The sequence below is a fragment of the Papilio xuthus genome, unplaced genomic scaffold, assembly GCF_000836235.2.
Source record: "Papilio xuthus unplaced genomic scaffold, Pxut_1.1 DF826938.1, whole genome shotgun sequence".
NCBI lineage: Eukaryota > Metazoa > Arthropoda > Insecta > Lepidoptera > Papilionidae > Papilio > Papilio xuthus.
Window position 1 is genome coordinate 4,599,994 of NW_013531711.1, and position 23,195 is coordinate 4,623,188.

General features: G+C 32.8%; 1 protein-coding gene across 3 annotated transcripts in view; it reads right to left on the reverse strand.

The window, feature by feature from the left end:
• ASPP (Ankyrin-repeat, SH3-domain, and Proline-rich-region containing Protein) overlaps positions 1-23,195 on the reverse strand; it is a 184,673-nt gene that overhangs the window by 145,612 nt on the left and 15,866 nt on the right. Inside the window, exons 2-4 of one of the 3 annotated variants that reach the window (XM_013317482.1) lie at positions 10,717-10,854; positions 10,333-10,441; positions 3,022-3,076 (exon numbers count right to left, since the gene is read on the reverse strand). In XM_013317482.1, coding sequence (XP_013172936.1) covers positions 3,022-3,030 — 9 coding nt within the window. In that variant the 5' untranslated portion in view covers positions 3,031-3,076; positions 10,333-10,441; positions 10,717-10,854. The remainder of the gene's footprint in view (positions 1-3,021; positions 3,077-10,332; positions 10,442-10,716; positions 10,855-23,195) is intronic. The other 2 variants (XM_013317484.1, XM_013317483.1) reach the window with 2 other exon arrangements.

Below are 23,195 nucleotides of genomic sequence, written 5' to 3' on the forward strand. Positions count from 1 at the left end.
GAAGACAGAAGAAGACTGTAGTACACGTAGTTGCATAGTCCGGAAGAACATATAGGCTACGAAATAAGTTTTTTTTTAATTCCATGCTGTCAGATTCGCGGGCCACAGTTAGTAAAGTATAAAATTAATTCATTCTTCAATCGTATACAGTTTAGGCGATTTTTCAAAGTGTCAAAATTAGGGTCGTTGTTTACTTTAAAAGGGAATCGTAATTAATTTGTCCAGATTAAGATAAGACTTTTATCAGAAGTTTGGCAATAAATTTAATCGTATTTGAATACCGCAGACGACACGAATTCCGGAGACGTTTTGGTTCCGAGCGCTTCGTTAGATTGAATATTTTGAATTCATTTACAATAATCGCAGTACATTCGAATGCTCGCGATTTATCTTAATTGCTGGCGATTGCTGAAATCGATTTAATCGATATGTTTATTCGCAATCGTTGAATACGATTTAATTAATTATTCTGAAAAGTTGGCAGTTGTCGGGAATATATTCAAACACGTTGAATCTATACAATTATTTTGGTCATATCAATTATTATAGTTCTTTAGATGTGTATTAAAATTGTTTTCTTTCTATTTTCAAGTTCTTATTTTAAATATTTTTTTCGATTTATGAACAATAAAAACACATCCTAGCAAATCAACTATGGAGGTTCAACCCATTGAATCAAACTTTACGATAAAGCTAGTAATTCTACATATGTATATTATATATAATAAAATTAAACAATGACTTTAAAAAGTTCGCTTTCATCGATGCGCGCCCTTGACATGATTATGTTTATAATACGTATAAATAGTACGCGCAGGGCCCCTCGAAAGTGAAAGGAATACCGAAGAAGCGTTGTACACTATTCCTTTCCCATGACTTAATGATCATTAACTTTATATTTACGACTTTAATGTCTTTATGACTTTATTGTTAAATGCCCTGATAATGCTATAAAAGGTAAAAAAATACTATCACGGTATTCAACAATATTGCAATTTTTTTTATAAAGAGTAAATATCAAGCAAAATATTAAAAAAATAAAACTATCCAGGATATCAGTAGGGCCGGCTCGATTAGTGATTTACCATGACCTTATAAAAGATATTAACTACATGTCTTTTGAGTTACATCTCATAAGTAAAATGACGAATGTTTCCCATCTTTTTCTTATTATATAAATTGCTTGATTTTAAACTAGTAATTTAAATATAAAAGTATTAATACGTTAATTAGCCTCAAAGATTTAGTACGTAACTAAAAAAAACATTTTTATTACACTCGTTTATTCCACCGGCTCACGGCTGTGCCGTTCCTAAACAAAAGGCGAATTTTCTCGCTTTCAAGTAAATTCTCACATTTAAATAGTGTTTTTACCGTTCACACGTTGAAGTAGAATTTTTACACTTTATTAGTGTTAATATTTCGTGTTCACTTTAAATATTATACAATTATTTCTATATTTGAAAACGACTGAAAATATACCATTTTCATTGTTTGCTTTATAAAAAAATCATAAAACATTTCTATTTTCTTCATAGTCATATTTAAATTAGTAATTCTCGTTAGCGCATAAAAATTAACAGTTTTAAAGACGCCACCGGAATAAATTATGTCAAATTTGAATACATTAGTGACAATCTTAAAGTATTCAGACTGTAAGGACGGTGCTTAATTACTTTACAAACATTGAAAATCATTTGAAAACTTCAACTACATACTTTAATACTGAAGTGCTTGTTTCAGAAATCATCTGGTAAAGTACCCTAAAAATAAAAAATCTATATTTGTACGCTGTAAATATCCATAACAGACATGTAATCTTTTTTATATATTTATAATACGAAACATTTTAAACAACATATGACATTCTGAAAGTCATAAATCGTTCTATATTAGCAAAACATGAGGAAAACAGTATATTAAACTTTATAAGTTAAAGTATGTATCGAAATCTATTTCTCTCTATAGTTTACGAAGTTCGTCATTGTCAAAGTAAAAGTCAAACAGTAAAATACAATTTAAAATCCTAGAATCCTAGTACATTTATGTCTAGAACTACTTACTCACGATGGAAAAATTACGAGACTGTTCACAACTAACAAGAAAAATAGAAGTTGAACGCTAACGAGTTGCAAAACTATCTGTAGAACTAACTCTGAGACTCCCTAGCTGTGACGTCACTGAGGATAGGGGGTAAGCGACGCTTGAAAATCACATTATTAGAACTTAGCCTCACAGTTAGGTGTTGCGAATCTTCTTAACATTTTTGTACGATCAAAATATACGCAAGTAAAAAGAGTTTAGCAAATTCATGAAATTTTTCACACACATTTAAATGAATATTTTTAACAATACAAATACTAGTATTATTCAAACTTTCGTGAGACATTATACTACTACTATACTACGCGGCCCGTCGCTCATTGAGCGACGGGCCGCGTCCGCGAAATAATACCAGTACCACTCATCCTGATGACGGGCCCCCGATGGGCCCGAAACTAGTCGGTGCCGCCACCGGACGTATATACGTGAGTGTTTAGCCGTGTTTATATATCAGTTTAATACTAGTATTGTTATTTTTGGTCATAAAGTTGAAAAGAAAGGTTGTTATGGAAAAAAGTACAAACAGTACGACCTTAAAACACGATTTAAAATTATTTATAATAATGTGACTACCGGTTGTCTATAGTATATGCTTATTTATGAATTTCATGTTCCTAAGTAACTTGTTATTCCCACAGTTTTTACTAACAAAATGTGATCCTATACTACAACTTCTCTAAATGGAATTGTATTTTTTTTTGTGTTCTAGATCTAAATAAAGGATAAAGTACAGTGGTTGGCATTCAATAAACGCTCTCGCTTCCTTTATTGCCTAGAAATACGTAGCAGCTGCGAGCTTTGCAGATGTTTGCGTAATTATTTCAAGGGGTGAGTGGCATTAAAGCAACCATTGTTTAATTGTGTAAGGATTATTCAAAGGTCGGACGTGTTATAGATCTTAGTAAAGCGGTTACTTACCGGAATCATTTTTCGGGGACATGTGTGGTTACGCCTTATTACTGCCGCGTATTATCTGAAAAAAGAAAAATATCATTTATTATTATATAATAATTCCAAGATAATAAAAATTTTAGTAATTGTATCATAAGTTGTGAAGACAAAAAATTTACATCATCAGATAAAAATGAAATCGTACCCATTTTCAAGAGAATGGACAAGTTTTGAACACCTTCTCCTCTTAACAATAAGTTTTTTTGACTGTCCAATGAAACTTTTGGTTTTAATTTCACTGGTTCACTGGTAGAGTTAAAATACTAATAAAATATACAATCTTTTATGATGTGTCTTTCCGATTCCGATGTGTGTTTCCGAGACCAAAACCTCTTTAAATCATGTCGTCATCCGGGGATTTCGGTCTCAGAAACCCACGGTTACACAATCACATAAGTAGATGATAACATAGACAATGTAAACATTAAAATGCACATGATCACGTAAATCTCAGTCCACAAGGCACGTGTCCTGTCTATCTCAGTACGTGATGATTATGTTCTTAGTTATTTTATCAAGGTAAATGAGCTCTAGGGCTAAGGTTGTCTGATAACTCCATGATAGTACCTTATCTAATTTTCTCGAGCGGTTAAAATTTAGTAAAATATATAATTTATCTAAGAAAACGTGTTTTAAAACAAACGAACAATATTATTTAATTGATGATAAGCGACAAATGTTATCCTTAATTCTATTATTAATATTATAATGTATGTTTTTCTTTATTCCATTAAAATGGCACCATAGACATTAAATTATACAAAGTACTCCAGCAAGCAAAGTTATCTTACTCGTTAAACAAAAAATCCCTGCATTCGCCTCCTTAAAAGAGTATTGTAGAACGGATATCTTTCAGTGCTTTTCTCTGAAAAAAGATCATGAGAATCGTGCTCTTTTCTAAGATTGCTTTAAGCTTGGATTTTTATAGAGGAAGTTTTCAAAGTTTATACGTTACTTTACTTTCAAAAGATAAAATTAATTCTTGATATTGATTACTTATGGTTATAGTTATCAAATAGATTTTAAAACCCTCATTAGAACAAGTCGCAAAATAAATGACGTATTCAAAGCAATATAGTTGCAAATTTAATGGTCCAGCAAGCAATTACTTTTTGTCGTGTTACATGTTAACCCCATTTATACAGCAACAAAACACGGACGCTATAAGAACGGTACTTCCGAAATGTTAGTGAGAGGTATTTCCAGTCCCACCCTCGGCCGTGGCTCATTGTATGCAAATCAGTCCGCCGCTACCAAATATTTCACGCGGGCTTTGCCACGGCTGACGTTGTACCAAATTACGCGACCCCGAGGCTATCCTAGGAAACATCACCACTCCCAATTTGTCCCTTCCGAGTAGACGCTTTTGTTATGTGGGCGTCACTATAAACATTTTCTTTGTCGCCCCCGTTCTATACAGCGATGTTCACTAAACACTTCGAAATGTGGTCCATTTAACATTTATAGTGTTGACCCTATGACGATTACTAGAGTAATGATTTAGAGACAATATCAGCACTGTTTTATGGAATGGATTAATTTTATAAGTAATAGCATAAAAAATTAAGAAATAATTTGTTCAGTAAGCTTTGTGTCGTGAAGTGACATATCGTATTGTCAGTTCAAAGCATCATTGTCATTCAGACTTCAAAGGCAATTTGTAGGATCGCAGGCGTGTCCTTAACAGGCGATGCATTCACCGCCTGCAATTCAGAGCCGCCGTATATTTAGAACATAATGCTTCGATTCCCACCTATCTATTAAATATTTCAGTCATGTACACGTCTACTACGATACAATGTTAATAAACTCCAATTTGATAGACGTTTTCCAAGGTATTAAGGTTCTATTCATTTGTATATTATTACGATAGTACAAGTCAAAAAATAATAATTTGATTAAAATTTTTGAGAATTGGATTGTGTTTTGTTTTATAATTTTATTATAAAAGATCTAAGTAAGGCTTTTTACACGAAAAGACATCGTAACTCTTTTATAAAGTCCTTAACACTTTTTATCAGTAATTTGTTGCTCAGCCATAAATCGCCCACCGCTGGGCATAGGCATCCCCCAAAGATCGCCACGATGTCCGGTCCTGTACTACCTGCATCCAGGACGCTCCCCCAACCTTGACCAGGTCATCGGTCCATCTTGCGGGAGGCCTGCTCATGCTGCGTCGACCTGTCCGTGGCCGCCACTCTAGGACTTTGCGCCTCCATCGACCGTCCATTCTGCGGGCAATATGGCCAGCCCATCGCCACTTAACACACAATTCTTCGGGCAATGTCGGTTACCTTCGTTCTACTGCGGATCACATAATTTCTGATGCGATCTCGCAAAGAGACTCCGAGCATTGCCCTTTCCATTGCCCTAATAAATAGCAGTAATTTTTCTAGGTCCTTAAATAAATAACCAGATTCATTCTCAAGAGAATGTAATAAAAACATATCTCGGATAATATTTTTCCTATTTAGTATTCTTAAGATATAAGTGACATATGTATAAGTTTCTTGTCATTGTTCCTCCCGGCTGCAAGTCGTATGACTTTATGAATATTTAGTGTCGCGGAACTATTCCTTGGGTACTAATGCGCGGCGCGGGATCGAAAGCTTGCGCTCTTTGAATGAACCTTAATTGCAAATGCATTTGAATATTTATACGTTCAGACTGTAAACGACTGCGCTCTCAGGAGACAAACGCTTCTCAGTTATCTATTACTATTTCTAGTTTCTACCCATAAATTGACTTTTATCAAAGGAATTGAATAACTTCATTTGATTATGGAATTGCACAGTTTCACATTCTCAATAAACATATATTTGTTTTTAAAGTAAATAAATGTAGTTAAGTTACATAACAATTAAAGTGATTCTTTCCCTGTAGAGCGTGAGGCCCAGACTTATTGATGCGGTCTCCAAGAACATTGTCAGGTACTTTTGTACAATTGACGTTCTTTTGGGACGCTTTTCTTCCCCACGACAATTTAATCCTTGTACTTGTTTAGAGCTTAAATACTTTGTGTCGTAAAATTTAATTGCGGTTTCTTTTTGAATATTATTATATAATAATAAACTACGCTAATTATAGAATACTGGCTATCGCACGCGACTTAGCCTGCGCAGCATTAACAAAAATTAGTAAGTATACTATATGTTATACCTATGTTCTACATATGTGACAAATTACAGCTAGATCCATACAGCCGTTCTAAAGATACTGTGTAACAAACATACATACATTCATCCATCTATCGATACCTATATCCAAGCATTCGCATTTATAATATTAGTCAGATATAATAATAAATCATGTAGGTACTTAGAATGCGTCTAGTGTAACAATAGTACTCTCCATGTGAATGGCACTAGAACATAACGGTACGGAATCGCTAACTGCATCCGTTTGTATGTAAATATAGGGACAATTTCACCTGCAATAATTTCTATATAAAATTCCATAACAAATACAAAAATTACTTCTATTAAGAATGCAATTTGTTTTGTGATAAAATGCTTAAATAAGTGAACATGATGCTTGAAGTTTAAATGAATAATTAAAATTAAATTTGACTGGAATGTTTTATAGTAGGCAAAGCTAGTAAACGAGAAATCGCCTGGTTTCATCACCCATAGGCATCATAAAGTAACCCTTTTTTATGTCTATCGCATAGTTACAACATTTGCTTTCTGTCCCATCAAAAGTTAAATTAAATTAATAAAAAGTTTAAAATTTGAGGAATATAAGACGAGTATATAAATGCTTTCAAAAATTGAATAAACCAAGACATTTCTAGAAAATAAACAGACATTTTACCGTACAGTATTTTCAGTTGTAGGATAAAAATTTGTAAAATAGTTGTGTGTACAGGGTGGTTCGTGACCGGCCGCCCAATGCAATGTGTCGGTACAGCCAGCATACGGTGGATGGTTCCCGGCACTTACGTACAATCATACTGTCAAACCGTCCGTCTGTCCCGCACGCCCCGTGGGAAGCATCTCCCAATCGCAATATTAGAAAGCGCACTTTTAAACATCTCGTTCTCCATTTTCCAAAAGGTAAAGTAAATTGAACAGTTCTTTCAAACGGTAGTTTTCTATTCCTGCAAAGCTGTACAAATTGTTTCTTCATCTATATATAAAAATCAATTGCTGTTCGTTAGTCTCTCTATAACTCGAGAACAGCTGAACGGCTTTATCTTATCTTGGTCTTGAAATGTTTATGGAGGTCTAGGGAAGGTTTAAAAGGTGAGTAAAACCGAATAATTGCCGTGAACGAAATAAGTTTTCATTCCACGCAAACAGAGTCGCGGGCGGCAGCTAGTTTTTGAGAAATAAATGAGAGGGATGAGAAGAAACTAGAGACATTTTATTTTTAATTACGAAATAACTTGCTAAGTAAATATTTAAACTGAAGTAGTCGTTCAACGAAACAGTGACCTCCGGTAATTACTTAAGTAAGAAGTTTCTTTAAACTAAATTAAAATTACTAAGCAGCGTAACAATTTTGTTTATTTCTTTAGTCCAAATTATTACGAAAGAACACTGGTTCAATCTCTTGATTTCTATTTGATTGTTTGGAAAATTGGAAACTTTTTCGATATTTAAAGAGTACTGAATCACAGACAAGATCTCAGTACGATAAAAATGAATAAACCCAACAAAAGAATATAATAAATACTTTAACTAACTATACGATTCTTGTCACATATTCTCTATGAGGCAGCGATTCCTGTTTGAAGTGGACATAGTGAACGTCTGTTTTTTGCGATGAAATTCTCAATATGTCTACGTCCATTGAATATGAGTACTTAAAGCAACGTAGCGACGGGTCGAGTGGCTTGTATTGCTAATTGAGGAAATAGTCAAAAACATATCCAAGGCCTTATATCGCCAGATGAAGGCAAAAAGCGCGAGGTCAAGGTACTTACTGGTGACTGGTAATGTGAGAAGTAGAAAGAAAAACAAGAACAAAGAACAATTGTACAAATGGATTTCTGAATTTGTTTAGGCGTTTGTAAACACAAAAAAAACTTATATGTACATGTATTATTACGTTTGCTATTGTTATAATAATACTTAGAAACAACCTTAGATGTAATGAGCAAAATGTAACGAGGAAAATGAAATATTTTTAATTTTTATTTTTAATATTTTAGAACGCTAATATCCTAATGGTTAAGGATACGGATTTTCAATCACGTGGTCGACAGTTCGAATCTCGCCATTATACTATTGTCACAAACCATACCCCCATCAAAAGCATGGAGCATGGAGCTCCGCTAATATTTAAATAATCAAAATAAAAGTAAAATCACTTATCGATTACGGTACATTTAATTCATAATATATCAATCAAAGGTTAGCAATAGAAAATCATAAAGTATGATAATTGATTAATAAAAGTACTATATACTCGTAAAAATATCTAATCATGTTAATACTCGTACAATACTTAACTACAAGTAAATAAACATATCTGAATTAACTATAAAAAGATAAAAGAGATTTCACTAATTAATGATACTAAACTTGTCACCATTCGTACAATATTTATCACCATAATTACATGTTTAAATGTAGCCTAATGACACTTAATTAAATATTATAAGCGACTTGTCACGAATCCATTTATGGCGCATCATTGTTAATTCGGCACAAAAGGAACAAACACATCGGTGCCGACATCCTCGGCCTTCGAGATAAAATCCGAGCTCGACTATCGTGTCTGTTGAATGGAACGCAAAAACTCACATTACGAATTTTATTGTATACGATATAAGAAGCAAGACGTTACCTTGACGACAAGCAAAACGACCATTGGAAGATGAACCGTCTTGAAGGACAGATCGCGAGCACATCGCGTACAACCGCGAGACCAAATGGAAAAGGTCAAAATAAATTGGTGCGGCGCTAACCGAACTTTAGTCTCCCACAAACCTATTGTAGGAACAGGTTTTAAAGAATCCGCCTTGCGTCAGTCTGCCACGTGTAAACATTTTAATTGATGATATGCGGAAGACAAAAAGGCCGCGATTACTATCGCGTTTCTAATTTCGGCCGAGGTTTGAATTCCATTCAAGTGTTAAACCACTATTCAAATGATATAAAACATTAACACGTATTCGCTTTCAGTGGTAAAAATATCGAATAAAAGCTGTCATATAATTTGGTAGTGTTAGGAAGAAAATCCGACACTGTGAGGGTGTACTACTACAACACTAGCCTTACTAAAATGTCGACGTTTATGTCCCCACACTAATCATTCTAACACTTGACTTTGTAATGAAAGCGCGCCATTCGCGCCAAAGGATTCTAACTAATAATGTCTAAGAGTAGGTTATACAAACATTTCAGAGGAATCAGATTAATGTTATTCACTTTTGAAATATTTTTAAATAATATTATAGAAAAATCAAATCATTTAATTTAATAATAAAATACTATTATTGTTTATCCTTCTTTTTAGGCGACTTCAAAAAGAAGGGGGTTAAATAATGCTACTAAAGACTTATGCTACTCAGATACTTTTAAGAACTTTCGTTTTTCAGAACATGCTGTATGTTAAAAATACGTTATTAATTCGTTGAAATTTAATTTATTTTGGTCAATAAAAGATAAGTTTTATAGTCGAGAGATATGGGTAGTGTTACATAAACAGCACCTGTTCTGGCAGCGGCTACGGAGTGAAGAATAAATTGAAATGTCAGTGGTCATATCGAGCCCGCGACGGGTTTCAACAGAAACGTACATAAAATACGTTACACCTGTTCTAAATTGAAAACTTCACGTTTGAATATGCAGATACGTCAGTATTAAATGTAGATGTGTGGCAAGTTTTCTCTAATACACAGATTAAACTCCATATAACGTCACTCGATGTAACGTCAAAATCCTTATTGTCTAAACTTTACTTTAGTTAATTTACCTTTTCCATGTATTAATACACTCCATATAGCATTACACACATTCTTTTTAACGTCGAAAATGCGTCATTATATACCATTATGTTGAAGTTGAAACTATTGCTAAAAACTGCAACTTTGAGCATTCTTTTGTTTGCCGTTTTGTTATTTTATTATCTACCACACACGTGTTTACTATCACTGACTTAAAAAAATCTGGCATTGCAGTTGTTTATTTATTCAAAAAATCACATAAGTAATAATCCATTTTCATAATAAACTTTAAATTAAACTTATCATTCTGTATTCATTTCTAACTTTGTAATTTCCAAATGTTAAATTTAGGCTTTTATTGTAAAAACGAATGCAATACTTACAGATTTATTACGTGCTATTAGTCACCGGCAATACTGCATTTGTCTGTTAGCAAATCATCTCCATTATTTACAGCGTTCGGATGCTCTCATGTCGTAGATGTAGAAATGGCTGGAAGTATACAATTTTTTACTAAAAAAAACATAATTGCTTTACCCTTAATTACCTTGCGTCTTTTAAGATATGGTATATATAAAATATGTACATATGAGTTGTCGTCCTCGACTCAGTTCGCTCGGAATAAATAAATAGATAGTAGATTCTCGACCTACTGAATGTGCATATAAAATTTCATAAAAATCGGCCGATCCATTTCGCGGAGTATGGTAACTAGCATTGTGACACGATTTTATATATAAGATAATATAATTCAACAGTTCTCTTACAAAGTAAACAAACAATTGGCGAAGTCCCCGTCGTACTGTATTCAAGCTCAGTAAACTGTTCAAATTTCATCGCTTCTCTGAAGCAATCGCGGCGACGGTTCTTTTCAAATTCATATCACGTTTTCTTTATCCAGTTTTCTATAACAAACAATTGAATGATAGTGACACGAAACTAATTTCCACATCACCCATTCTGCGAAATAAATAACTGCAACTAATGTAGGGTAGACTAAAAAAGTCTCAGAACTAGAAATGTAGATAATGTAGTTATTTTTATACAGTAAATTCATATAAAACTTGATATGCCAAAATACACTTAAAATAATAATTTCTAATTAACTCACACATATATTTATCGCATTTTTTCCTTGTAAGTAACGAAATAGCAGTTTTTTTTATTTTGAATGCATAGTAACTTTTTACCCGTTTCGCCAATTACTAACCGATTACTTTTTTTGCTATTGAAATACGAAATTTTCTCGTTCAATTTCAGTCTTTTAACTTAAGCTGTCTTATCACAAGTTCCTATCGAAAAGAAACGTGGGCAAACGATATTCTAAAAGTACTGGTTTGTTTTGGAATTAATTTATTTTCATACTTGCTAGATAGCTCACTATTCGTTGCCTTAAATTTGGCTCGTTTACGTACCGACACGTGCTGCAGGTCCAAAGGTCTGACATCGACTGACCACCCTCTTTCTGGCATGTACTTACGACGTGTACGCTCAAGACAAACAATGCTACATTTATACATACACTACACCATGCATTAAAATTTTCTCAATTTTTGTCAAACTAGATAAATCATGACACTTCCATTGGTTTACATCAGTGGCGATAAGGTGCTCTATTGGTTGCATTGCTATATCAGAGTTGGAACATGCAGTAAATCTGTCAACGTGCAAATTACAATCACGAGGACTTCATAAGGTGTGTCGATGTTGAGATGCAAGTCGTGTGCGGCGAACGTGATGACCGCAGCCAATCTTTACCTTTAAACTGACTTGTCGACTAGTAAAATATAGTATAAAAGTAACAATATTCATTTCGCTATTAAGACACTCAATTGACTAGAATTAAAAAATGAATATCTCGTTACGATATTATACGACGCCGAAACTAAGTAAACAGTAGAAAGTGAAATTCCAAAATGGCGGCCATTACGTTACGTTAGTTTTACTTTACTTGTTAGGTTATTTTGTTAAAATTTTGAGATAAACTGAAGTGATATTTAAAAATAATTTTAGCTAATGTTTGACTATAAAATAGTGCAGTCTGTCTATGGTAGAAATTCAAGTTTTTATGTTGAGCAAAATAGAATTTTCATAAAATATAATTGTTACTATTTAAGTTAGTATAAATTGGTTAATACCATACTAAATAAATCACAATGTAAAGTAAATACCATTCCTAAAACAGGCATAAAATATTTCTACCTTTATTTGCAATGCAATAGAAAAATTATCTAACTAATATTATAAATGTTTAAATGGATTAATATATGTTTGTTTGAAGGTATCTCGCAGTAATTTGATATTGAAATAGAAGTCAACACTACGCGGACGGAGTCGCGGGCGACAGTTTGTTTAAAAATACAGCAACATAAATAACAAATAACATGTACTGACACCTCGTTATGGCGTTCCCGGCATACGCCATAAACGCGTGCAATATTTCCTCATCTACCCGCCAAATAGACAGGCTCGTGACAACAGAACCTAATATTTCATAGCAACTGCGTATTGCTTGAGATTAGCTCGCTATGGTAACTGGCCAAATTTGCAAAACTTAAATGCATTGCTGTAATTTTATAGAATTAATGACCACAATAAAATGTATGACAAAGAAACACGTGTTGTAATAAACAGAAATTACAATCATTAACTAAATTTTCTACAGTCATGGAGTAGGAACAACGATAAAAAAGTTGAAGTTTTGACCTACTAATACTGTTTACATATAGGAAAAAAAATCTCAAGAAAAAAAAAGATTAAATGTCGAATGTCAATTTAAAAAATGAAGGAAAATCATTTTATATACTATGATATTAAACAAAGTTATTTGTGTAGCATATTTACGTGATGCGAGGGTGACCGTTGTATGTGACCCATCTGCAAATGACTGACGCCGGAAGTGACATGATCCATTATTCACTCTAACATAGAACAAACCAACATCACTATATAACTACTGTTATTTACAAAAACAACTACCTAATATTTTACGTAAAAATTTCTGCTTAATTTTTTTTTTATGTAGGCTTTTTAACATCCAAAAAATGTTATAAAAATTCAAATTATGTTCGGATTAGATATGCTAAAAACAATTACATATGCTACGAGTAGTAGTAACAGACAATATTGGAGGTAATATCTAGTTGAAAAACAATAAACTAAGGTCTAGAATAATATCTTATTTTATATTAATTGAATTGTAAAAAATAAAATATTTTTAATTATTTTACAATTTCATGTTCAAAATAGTAAATGATTGTTTTCAATTTTGTCACTAAATGTAAAATCAATTTAATGATAAGGGCCCTCCCCTTATTTGATTGGCTCCTGAAACACAGGGCTTTGCCCTAGTTCAGAAACCAAGGCTCCCACTTATTTGTGTATATGAGTGATACAATAAAGTATTTATTATTATTATAATTTATTTATTTATTTAACATATTCTTAATATAATAAATTTTATATATTAAATAAAATAAAAATTACAAAATATAATAATATATTATAAATGCAGCACCACCGTTATGGAATCCCATGACTCAAGCAACCAGCGGTCAGGTCTGCAGAGACAGGAACCTCCGCGGTTTCTAAAATTACTGTCTTTCATATAGGGCCCTTAATCCAACTGTTTAGCGAGAGCTTCTTAAGACATTGGTCGAAGCTCTTCGCTTATTATTATTTGTATTACTATACTTCTTATTTCATATCAGACACTTTGGTGCCAAAAACACTTTTTGTTATTACTTTGTACAGCCATATATGTAAATCATGTAATATAGATATACTAAGATAGAGGTCAGACGTGCATCGTATATATATATATTTCTTTCGTTAAATCTGTTTGTATTCATTGCTCAACAGATTGATTTAGAAATATTTATAGCTTCTGTGTAAGAAAACATATAAATAGCCCATAATGTGGAGATTTATTATTCAAATATATTCCACGGCCTTCTCCAGGATTTCTTTTATTGAATATATTACAGTAATGTTGTCTTTTTTATGTTATAAGGTGGCGAATGAGCCAGCCATCTGAATTCGACAAAATTGCGAAAAGACCACTACTCATAGACATCCGCAATAACAGATTCGTTGCCTACCTTTAATCGACGAAAGAGAATATTTCCACTTCCTAAGCTACCCCTCTTCCATCCTCTTTCCTTCTCATCCTTTCTTAATTAGAAAAGTATGGAAAGAAAAAAGGACTAAAATAAGGCCTCTCATACGCAAATTTTTCAGACGAAACGCGTAATTATTTCCACTTCTCGCCTGTCTTCTGTGTGGTCGTGGTATTACACAGATCGAGCCTTTTGTGCAACAGATGTTGTTGCTGACTACCATTGTTAAACATCTTTGTCGTCAAATATCTGACGTTATTTGAGAACATAGGTACATGAATTAGAGAAATCTTTGGAATTGAAACTACTACTATGAAATTGCAAACCGATACGATCCACTACTCTTATCTACTCTTATCATACCCGCAGGTTCGACACATTAATATTTGTCACATTCCTCAAACATATCTAACTATGTATTTTAGACATTAGTAGTTAGAATCATTTGGCGCGAATGGCGCGCTATCGTTACCAAGTTCAGTGTCAGAATGATTAGTGAGCGGACATAAACGTCGAAATAGTAAGGCTAGTGTTGGACCAGTACACCGGAACAGTGTCGGATTTTCTTCCTAACAGTATTTTGACACTAAATCTTACAAGTACTTGGAATAAATGCGTTCAGTATAATTTTAAAAATATTACGAACCAAATGTAAGTAGGTAGTACACGAAGGCCGGGGAGCGGAGGTGTCACTTACGGCCAAACCTACTGGTATTGAATTACGCTGCTTGCGGTTTGCGATCGACTTTTAGCAAAAAGTATCAAGGGTATCGATTCGTCGTTGTTTTTTAACTGTCGCCACTTCTCAAAGTTTTACTTGATACAAAATGAAAACGAGCAAAATGCCTATGCGCTTACTCCATTACTTACCTTATCTTTACATTTTAAATAGATTTTGTCCGGGACTAGTTTTCGATATAAAATTGCTAAGCTATGCATACCTAGGTCAAATAATTTGGGTTATGCTTTATTAGTTTAGTTACTGGGTACAGTATAGTGTACGTTTTTTTTGTGATGTATTACTGTTAGTTAGTCATTATCCAATTTGATCAAAGTAAATCAGCCCTGTCATATCATGTGACTTAAGTGCCAACCACACGAAATATCGTGATATTCTCCCGCAGACAAATCGTCACTAGATGTCGTGACTTGCGAAAAAGTAGTATTAAATTACTTACGCTGAATGCCATCATATAAATTACTTGTATGCTGTAACATACAACGAATTAAAGTTTTTTTATATAACTTTTTTTTTTAAGTTACACCAATGCTTGACCATGAACCAATCGCACGTATAACAAACTGTCAAAACTTGTAAATATATTTTTCTTTACAATAATTATCTATGTAGCCTTGAGACATCATGAGGCAACTGCATAAAAAAATTAATAATATTTAAAAAACGTGAAGTCCGACCGTTCAGCCTAGACCAATGACCTCTATAAATGGACAGGCTATAAGACGTGGTATTTTGTGCCTTTTTGATTTTCGCCATTTTGTCGCTTTAGGTTGCGGTTTATAGCAGTGGTGTGAATTCAAACTAATAATGGAGATAGAATTGACTGTCAGTAACATCAACAGACACATTTAAGTAGGAACGAATCCAAAGCTGTCATTTCCAAGCTATGACTATATTTATATATAAGCTATGGCTATATTTATAGAGATCAATAGGCTACACCAACACCTTCTATTAATTATTAGATGAAAACCTTACGTTAATTTTTCATTAAAACTAGCACAAAATAGTTAACGTAAACGTACCGTAGATTCATATTTTAGGAGACCACAACTTATTATTATATTACTACTGCTTGTTAGTTATAGCTTTTTGGCATTGTCAAATAAATTGTAGTATAATCCTAGTGGGTGTGCCGTCGTACTCTATGTATGTATCCGTAGAACAATGCAAATACGTCGGTGAGAACTTGGCATTATCAGATTAAACTTTAACTCCCAGTTTATATGTAACGTTGGGCGCGCCATTTTGTAGCGCAAGACTTTTGCAACAGGTACCGTACCCTGATACCTTTTCTTTGACCTTTTCTTGTTCCATATTGTTACGAAAGTTTTACATTTCAACATAATTATATCTTTGACGTATATATTTTAAGTATTAGAAATGAAATATGGGTTTCATGGAAGATCAGCGCTGAGTGGTCCGGAGAGGAACACCCAGCATACAAAGCTGAGTGAAACCTTATCCGGTCAGCATTGCAACACTCTTTGAAAATATTTCTTGTTTCTTACTAAAGTTATGTTTTTATGTGTTATTTCTTTATAATTATTTTTGTGCTGTTTTTGCTTATTGTGTTGTGATATTGTAAGGATTAAATGTTATTTTATAATATTTAAAAATATATATATTTTTCAATAAAACAAAATAATCACGTATTTGGTATAGTTGAAAGTATTTCCAGGATCGTCAAATTGGTTCCTTTGATAATGCTTTGATTGATTCTCTTAAATCCAAATATTTCTAAGTACTTAGTTACTAATACTATTGGTATCGCGTTTTATATTATAATTTTCTTATTCGTGTTACAATATGAGTTAGAAAAACAATTTCTTTGGCAACAAACCTTCTTCATTAACTTTATTTATTCATTTAACGTATCCAAACTACTACTAATTATGTTTATTTTTCTGCAGTTCGTACCTATTTAGAAGTGGAACACATGATCCCGCATTTAATTGGACACCCCGGCAGTAAGTTGAATAGCGTTCAGAGAGCGTTCAAATCTCGACAAAAGATCTGTTAGAAATCAGCTTTTCACGAGGTCAACGACACGTCCGTTCAGGATGTGCACAGACACAAAACAAATGTAACACAAAAGACTCTGTGTCTGTACTGTACAATACGACACTGTTTTCAATCTCACCACAACACATATAAAGGTATAATTTGCCAACTGCCTGGGGTAAGATTGCTAAGAAAAGTCAAATAAACTCTCGAACAGGGCTATTAAAATTAAATTAATAATATTAATCACTTATATACCAAACCGATAAGCGATAATGAATGGTGATGTGTAGTAAATTTCTTAATGCTTGTAAAACAAAATTCCTGTTACAAAAGCAAAAGGAAAGTAAATCAGTCCTCCTCAAAATATTGATAAAAATCGGTGGTTTTTATCAATTAACTCTATAGATTTTGATACAGAGATAGACAAGATCAATATAGGTAAGGAATCGTTTGAAAAATTTGCAACCCTGTATTGTACAATGAAACCGCAGAGTATACGATACAAGCAGCTGAATATGTTGAAGAGACGTTTATATTGGCGCAACTGTTAAACAAAAACCTGACCACCCAACGATAGGAGTTATAAAAATACTTGCATGCAACTTTAGACGACTATTTTATCTGAAATTGTGCAGTAAATGTGAATTTTACTGCGTTCTGATATCTATAATTAAGGTCGTAGATTTTTAAGGGACTGTAATAGCGTAAAAGACGAGTTTAAAGTAAACATTGATATAAGTACCAGTAAATGCTTAGAAATTTAATAAAGCTGATAGTAAATGTAAATATTTTTAACAACGATACTAAGTCTTTATGTTTTTATGACCAATTTTATAACCAATAATAGCATTAAAATAGGCACTATATTTTAAAATATTCGATTTGATAAAATCATTGTTGCCCTTACGTTTTCGTGGTGAAAAAAAAATTAAAACAATGTTATTTAGGGTTCGGAATAAAAGGGGAAATATCATCATCATCAGCTCAATATACGATCCCACCGAGGGGCTCGGAGCCTACCCTAAGTTAAGGATGACTACGCCATAGTTAACCATGCTGGCGAAGTGCGGGTTGGTTGACTTCACACATATCTTTGAATGTCTTCTCAGATATGTGCAGGTTGCATCACGATGTTTTCCTTCACCGTAAGAACGTCGGACTAATGTACACATGTAAATCAGAAATCGAAAAACACATTGGTACATGGCGGGATTCGAACCCAGGACTTGCAGATTGCAAGTCAAGTGCTTGACCCCTGAGCTACCGAAGCTCTTAATAATTAAAAGGGAAAATATGGTAGAAGATATTTAATATCAAACAATGAACAATACAACAGTAAATATGTGACTTCCTTGTAAAAGTACTAAAGCCTTTCAGATATTTGTTTCACTTTTGTCCTTTACAAATATTGTGTAGGAAATATGTAATTTACTCCATAAGTCAATTGAGATATTAAAATATTGTCTAACTTCTGTCCAATATTTACTCAATACGCAAGAGTGTTCAAAATACGAAGAGTTGTAATATTCGACAAAACATATAATTGCGAAGTAGATCGTAGAATTACTAATGTATATATTTTAATAGAATACGAATGAAACACATTTTATAAAACTAATAATTTGGCTCCAAATTTTACAAAGAAATTCTTGGGTGTTTATTAAAGTCAAAGAAAAAAATATATAGGTTTTTGTACACAAACCTCCATTTAACTTTAAAATAGAACATATCGTGTCAACAAAACGAAAAAATCAAGTAAACGAACTCCCGGAAACTGAAATTATCAGATATATTTTTCACTTTCACATTTCGCTATAGTTTTCACAGAAATAAAATTTTCATTCAAATGTTCAAAGGTATTTATTTGAAATAAAACTAAATAGAGCCACGGCTGTATATCTATAGAAACTTGATATAAATAATGCTGCTTGTTTGAGAACTTTATCTCAACTGAGGAAATCTAAGACAGCGCGGGAGCTCGGATGATCTCAATTTCACTTTGATCTCGTACAAATATGAAGCGAAGTTATGTTATATCTTTGGCAATATTTCTACCTCTCTGACGACTGATTGCTCAAATGCTTCAAAGACTCGTCTAAAGTGACGATTCAAGCTAGATTGTCACTGTGTACCTATTCCATAAGTGGCTTTAGAGACATTTATTGTGGATACTCATACTAACTGGCTTGGTCAGAGTTCACTATCGCGATTAGGTCTCTCAGATGATACAAAGACAATAAGACTACTGTAATGGGCTGGTGAACAATAAGGATGAAATTACTACAACTAAAAACAAAATAATTATTAAACAATTTAAATTAGTTATACACAATGTAACATTTTTGATTGAATCATACATTCGTTGAGAAAATTAAATATTTATCAAAATATTCTAGAAAATCTTATTTGATAAAATTTTTGTTACATTATAGAGTAAAAAAATACATAAATATCCAAAATATAACCTCTATAATATTAAAAGCGTAACTGAATAATGCGAATACGAATCCACTAATTAAAAATTAAACGGATACAAAACGACAAAGAATATATTCATTTGCCGTTAAAAGATATGGAATTGATTTACGATGATGTGATTTTTATATAGTTTTACATAAAATGAACTCAATACCCTTGTAACTTAAGATTTAACAGTATCGTTTTAGTGCTAAAAAACAATGAATATTCATTAGTAGACTAAATTATGACTGCTATAAAATAAGCTTTTTAATTAACGACAATGCATAACCCATGTTAGTGTTTTATTATTTTATATTTATTCCTTTGAATATTCCATTATTGGATATTGCTGGCAGTAAGAATGTAGCAATAAAAGTACCATATGGTAAATTTTACATACTATAACAGTTCTCATTTTATATAGTCCTACTAGCTGTTACCCGCAACTCCGTCCGCGCGGGATTTAAGAATAGATAGAAGATAGCTCAGACCTACTGAATATGCATACAAAATTTCATAACAGGTTCATTTCGGTCAAGCTGTTTAGGAGAAGTAACTAACATTGTGAGATGAGAATTATATACGAAACGATGCGAAATTGCAAGCGAATGGACAGGTGAAAAGGTTATGCTGAGGTTTGCTTTTAAAAAGAAAGTTCAAGTTCAACAATCATTTTCTATTAAACGGTAATAAAATTGGAATATCTGTTGTATGTTATATCTGAATAAAATCGGTTTCATACATCATGATGTACGAACACACAGCTGGTAATGAAAATAAAACTTTTTTGTCTGTTTTCAATTTTCGATATGAATACATTTAATCGTTAAATTGTAAAAGCGTTTTATCTCTTCAAAGTTGTCGAGTCTCCCACGCTCGATTTACTCCTAATGGATTCAAATTAATTTTTAATTGACTTTGTGTTACTGCTAATCCCACGTGTAAATCAGTACAAAGTTTCACACGAACAAAGTTTGAATTCGATATTGGAGTCAAACTAAGTTTCAATGTTTACCTTCAGTTGTTTAGATGACGATTTAATTGATTTTCTCAATTAAACTAAACAAAAGAAAGAAATGAAATAAATTCAGTAACAAAAGCTTTTTGTAAAAAATGATAAAAATAATCCCATTGGCCTAATCCAAACGGCGTTTAATTTTTTAAGGTATGAGGCGTTTTTCTAAGTAATTTTATTTTCTATTAAAAGATTTATGTGACAAAAAGATCCCTATTAAAAGTATCTGTGCTACATCGAAGTGGGGCAGTTCTCCACGGTTTCAATCCGTGAGACACCCTGCTGCTATACTGATAAACATTTAACACTTTTTAGTCACTGCCTTGGCGCGAATTCGTAAAAATTCTATAGAAGTTCCATGTTTGAGGATACAAACAACATATTTCTATTTAAAAAAAAAAAACAATTTTCCTCCTAAATTTTTATTTTAGTTGTTACTTTTCTTTAAAAGAATGATTGAATGATTTTGTTTAATAGAAAAATGTCGAATAGAACACTCATAAGGATGCTAACAAAACACCGTTTTCAATTTATAAAATTGACAACGCAGAATGTAGCGGAGTTGAGTAAAAGCCATATTTTCCAATAACATCAGCAGCCAGCAATATTCTTTCGTGCTCGTAGCCCGCTCCATTTTAGCATTTTATTACACAGAACGGTTTGTTACATGCGCGCGTGCCGCAAAATTGATTCCGCGTGTCCTCACGTACATGACAAATTACTATTGCATTACCTCTCTATTCTGTCCCAACAATGAAATGCTATTCGGTCGACTTCTTGTTGGAAACATCGAAACGTAAGAATGCGAACATATCGAAAATAGAAGTCACTTTAGCTTCCGTCTTATGACCTTATACCAAAAAAACACGCAAAACGAAATAAGGATTTTAAAAAATTTAAAATCACATCTTTCATATCAATCAAGAACTTTCCATAATATTTGTTATATAAATACTTTTAAACCACAGTTTTGGTGTATACAATGACTGTACAAGTTTATTTATCAGAAAATAATACGTTTTGCCTTCTAACTTTACCTTCATAGAGGGTTAACTGCGTTCTTGCCGAGAAGCCTTACAGAGGGGTGCATACCCCTCGTTCTACTAACCGAGGGGTTGTAAATACAACACGTATTACATTAAGGTCGAAGAAAACATTGTTTTTATCGAAGGTTTAATATGCTCATATTTCTTTGTAGAGTTACAATACATAAACTATTACTTAGTGATTGATCGCGCGATGTGAGTTATGATTATGTAAAAATTGTCGCGAGGAAAACATTGTTTGTCAAATATTAATATGTTTATCATTTTATGATCATACAATAAAGCGCAGAATCCTGATCAAGGCAACTTATCATAATTGTTAAAAGCAACAACATGGCATTTGAAATAATTAAGGACCAATTTTGATGATATTATGAACCAATGTAGTATGTATTTAAAATCCTTGACTTTGGCACAATGTGGTTTGACGTAACGATATTATCATTACCGTAATAAACCTCTAAACAAGTCGAGTCAATGTTTATGTTAGCTGAAAGTTTTATGAATGAATTTGATATATTTTATGGTGCAACATTCCGGACAATTTGTTATGTTACCGCCGCGACTAACACGGCCCCTTGACAAATGCCCGTTTTGTGCGCGCCAATTTGCTCGGGCCTGTTGGATGAATCATTCAAAATATACTTTTGTCAAATACGAAGTTATAACATAAACTAATACTAAATAATAGCTAATTAAATTGGATTTTAACAGGTATGAGTATAGATTCACAACATAAATAACAGATATCGAAAACTGGTATACTTTTTGACGTTTATATGTTTATAATCTGTTTGATCCTTAAAGCCAACAGACAGTTACTAAAACTTTATTTGAAACCACAATGAACAAGTAAGCTGCTATTTTACCACAGAGTTGAGAAAGCCTTACAAATAAATGTCTTATGTAAAAGGACTCCTTATTAAGTACACCCTAGTTTCCTTACAAACGCCACGCCTTATTTGGCCAATGAAAGATTAACTTCCGCTACTTTAATAAAAGATCAGAACTCTACATCATATTAAAGACATCATTTTTCGTTGTTTTCTTTAATCTTATTAATTTCAATATGTTCGTAGCTTTACCCTTAATAGTGTGTTACTGCTGGTAAATTGCTTTATTAGTATAGTCCGCTAGGGACTATAAGTTGATGTGTTGGAGTTATTGTAACCATGGTAACTAAATTCGATATATCGTGAAGCAATGCCCTAATTTGTCATTAAAATGACTATCGGTTTTCCGTTCTTCGCTTGTATCTATTTTTAGGGTTCCGTATCTCATAGAAAAAAACGGAACGCCTATAGGATCACTTTGTTGTCCGTTTGTCTGTCTTTTTCTCAAAAATGCGTGAAGGTATCAGGCTGGTATTTATATTTTAATAATGCCTATCTTTTATTACTGTTGACTCATACTAAATTTAATATTTGTACTCACATTGTTCAAGCTCAGCGACTATTTTTAATGGAGACAAACATTTTAAGATGAATTAATCAAACCCTATTCGAAATGTCTTATCCGGAAAATATACATGTATGTACTAATTCAGGCTCTCAGTATATCGCCTACTTTTGTTATTCCCTTACGTTACATTATGTTGCAAACTGGGTTGGATGAGTAATCAAAACTTTTAATGGCGTTATTGCGGCATACATTTCACATTTACGAGAATGTTCGGTGCACGAATACGAAGCTTTTTTCTTTAACGAAGCATATTAAAAGAAACAACAAAAGATTTTATTAAATAAACAATACTGAGCAAGACTGAATATGTATCCAAATAAAAAAGCTTAGTGTTATCTATACATATAAATAAAATTGGAGTGTCTGTTTGTAATATTGAAATAACCAGTTTTTTACTACA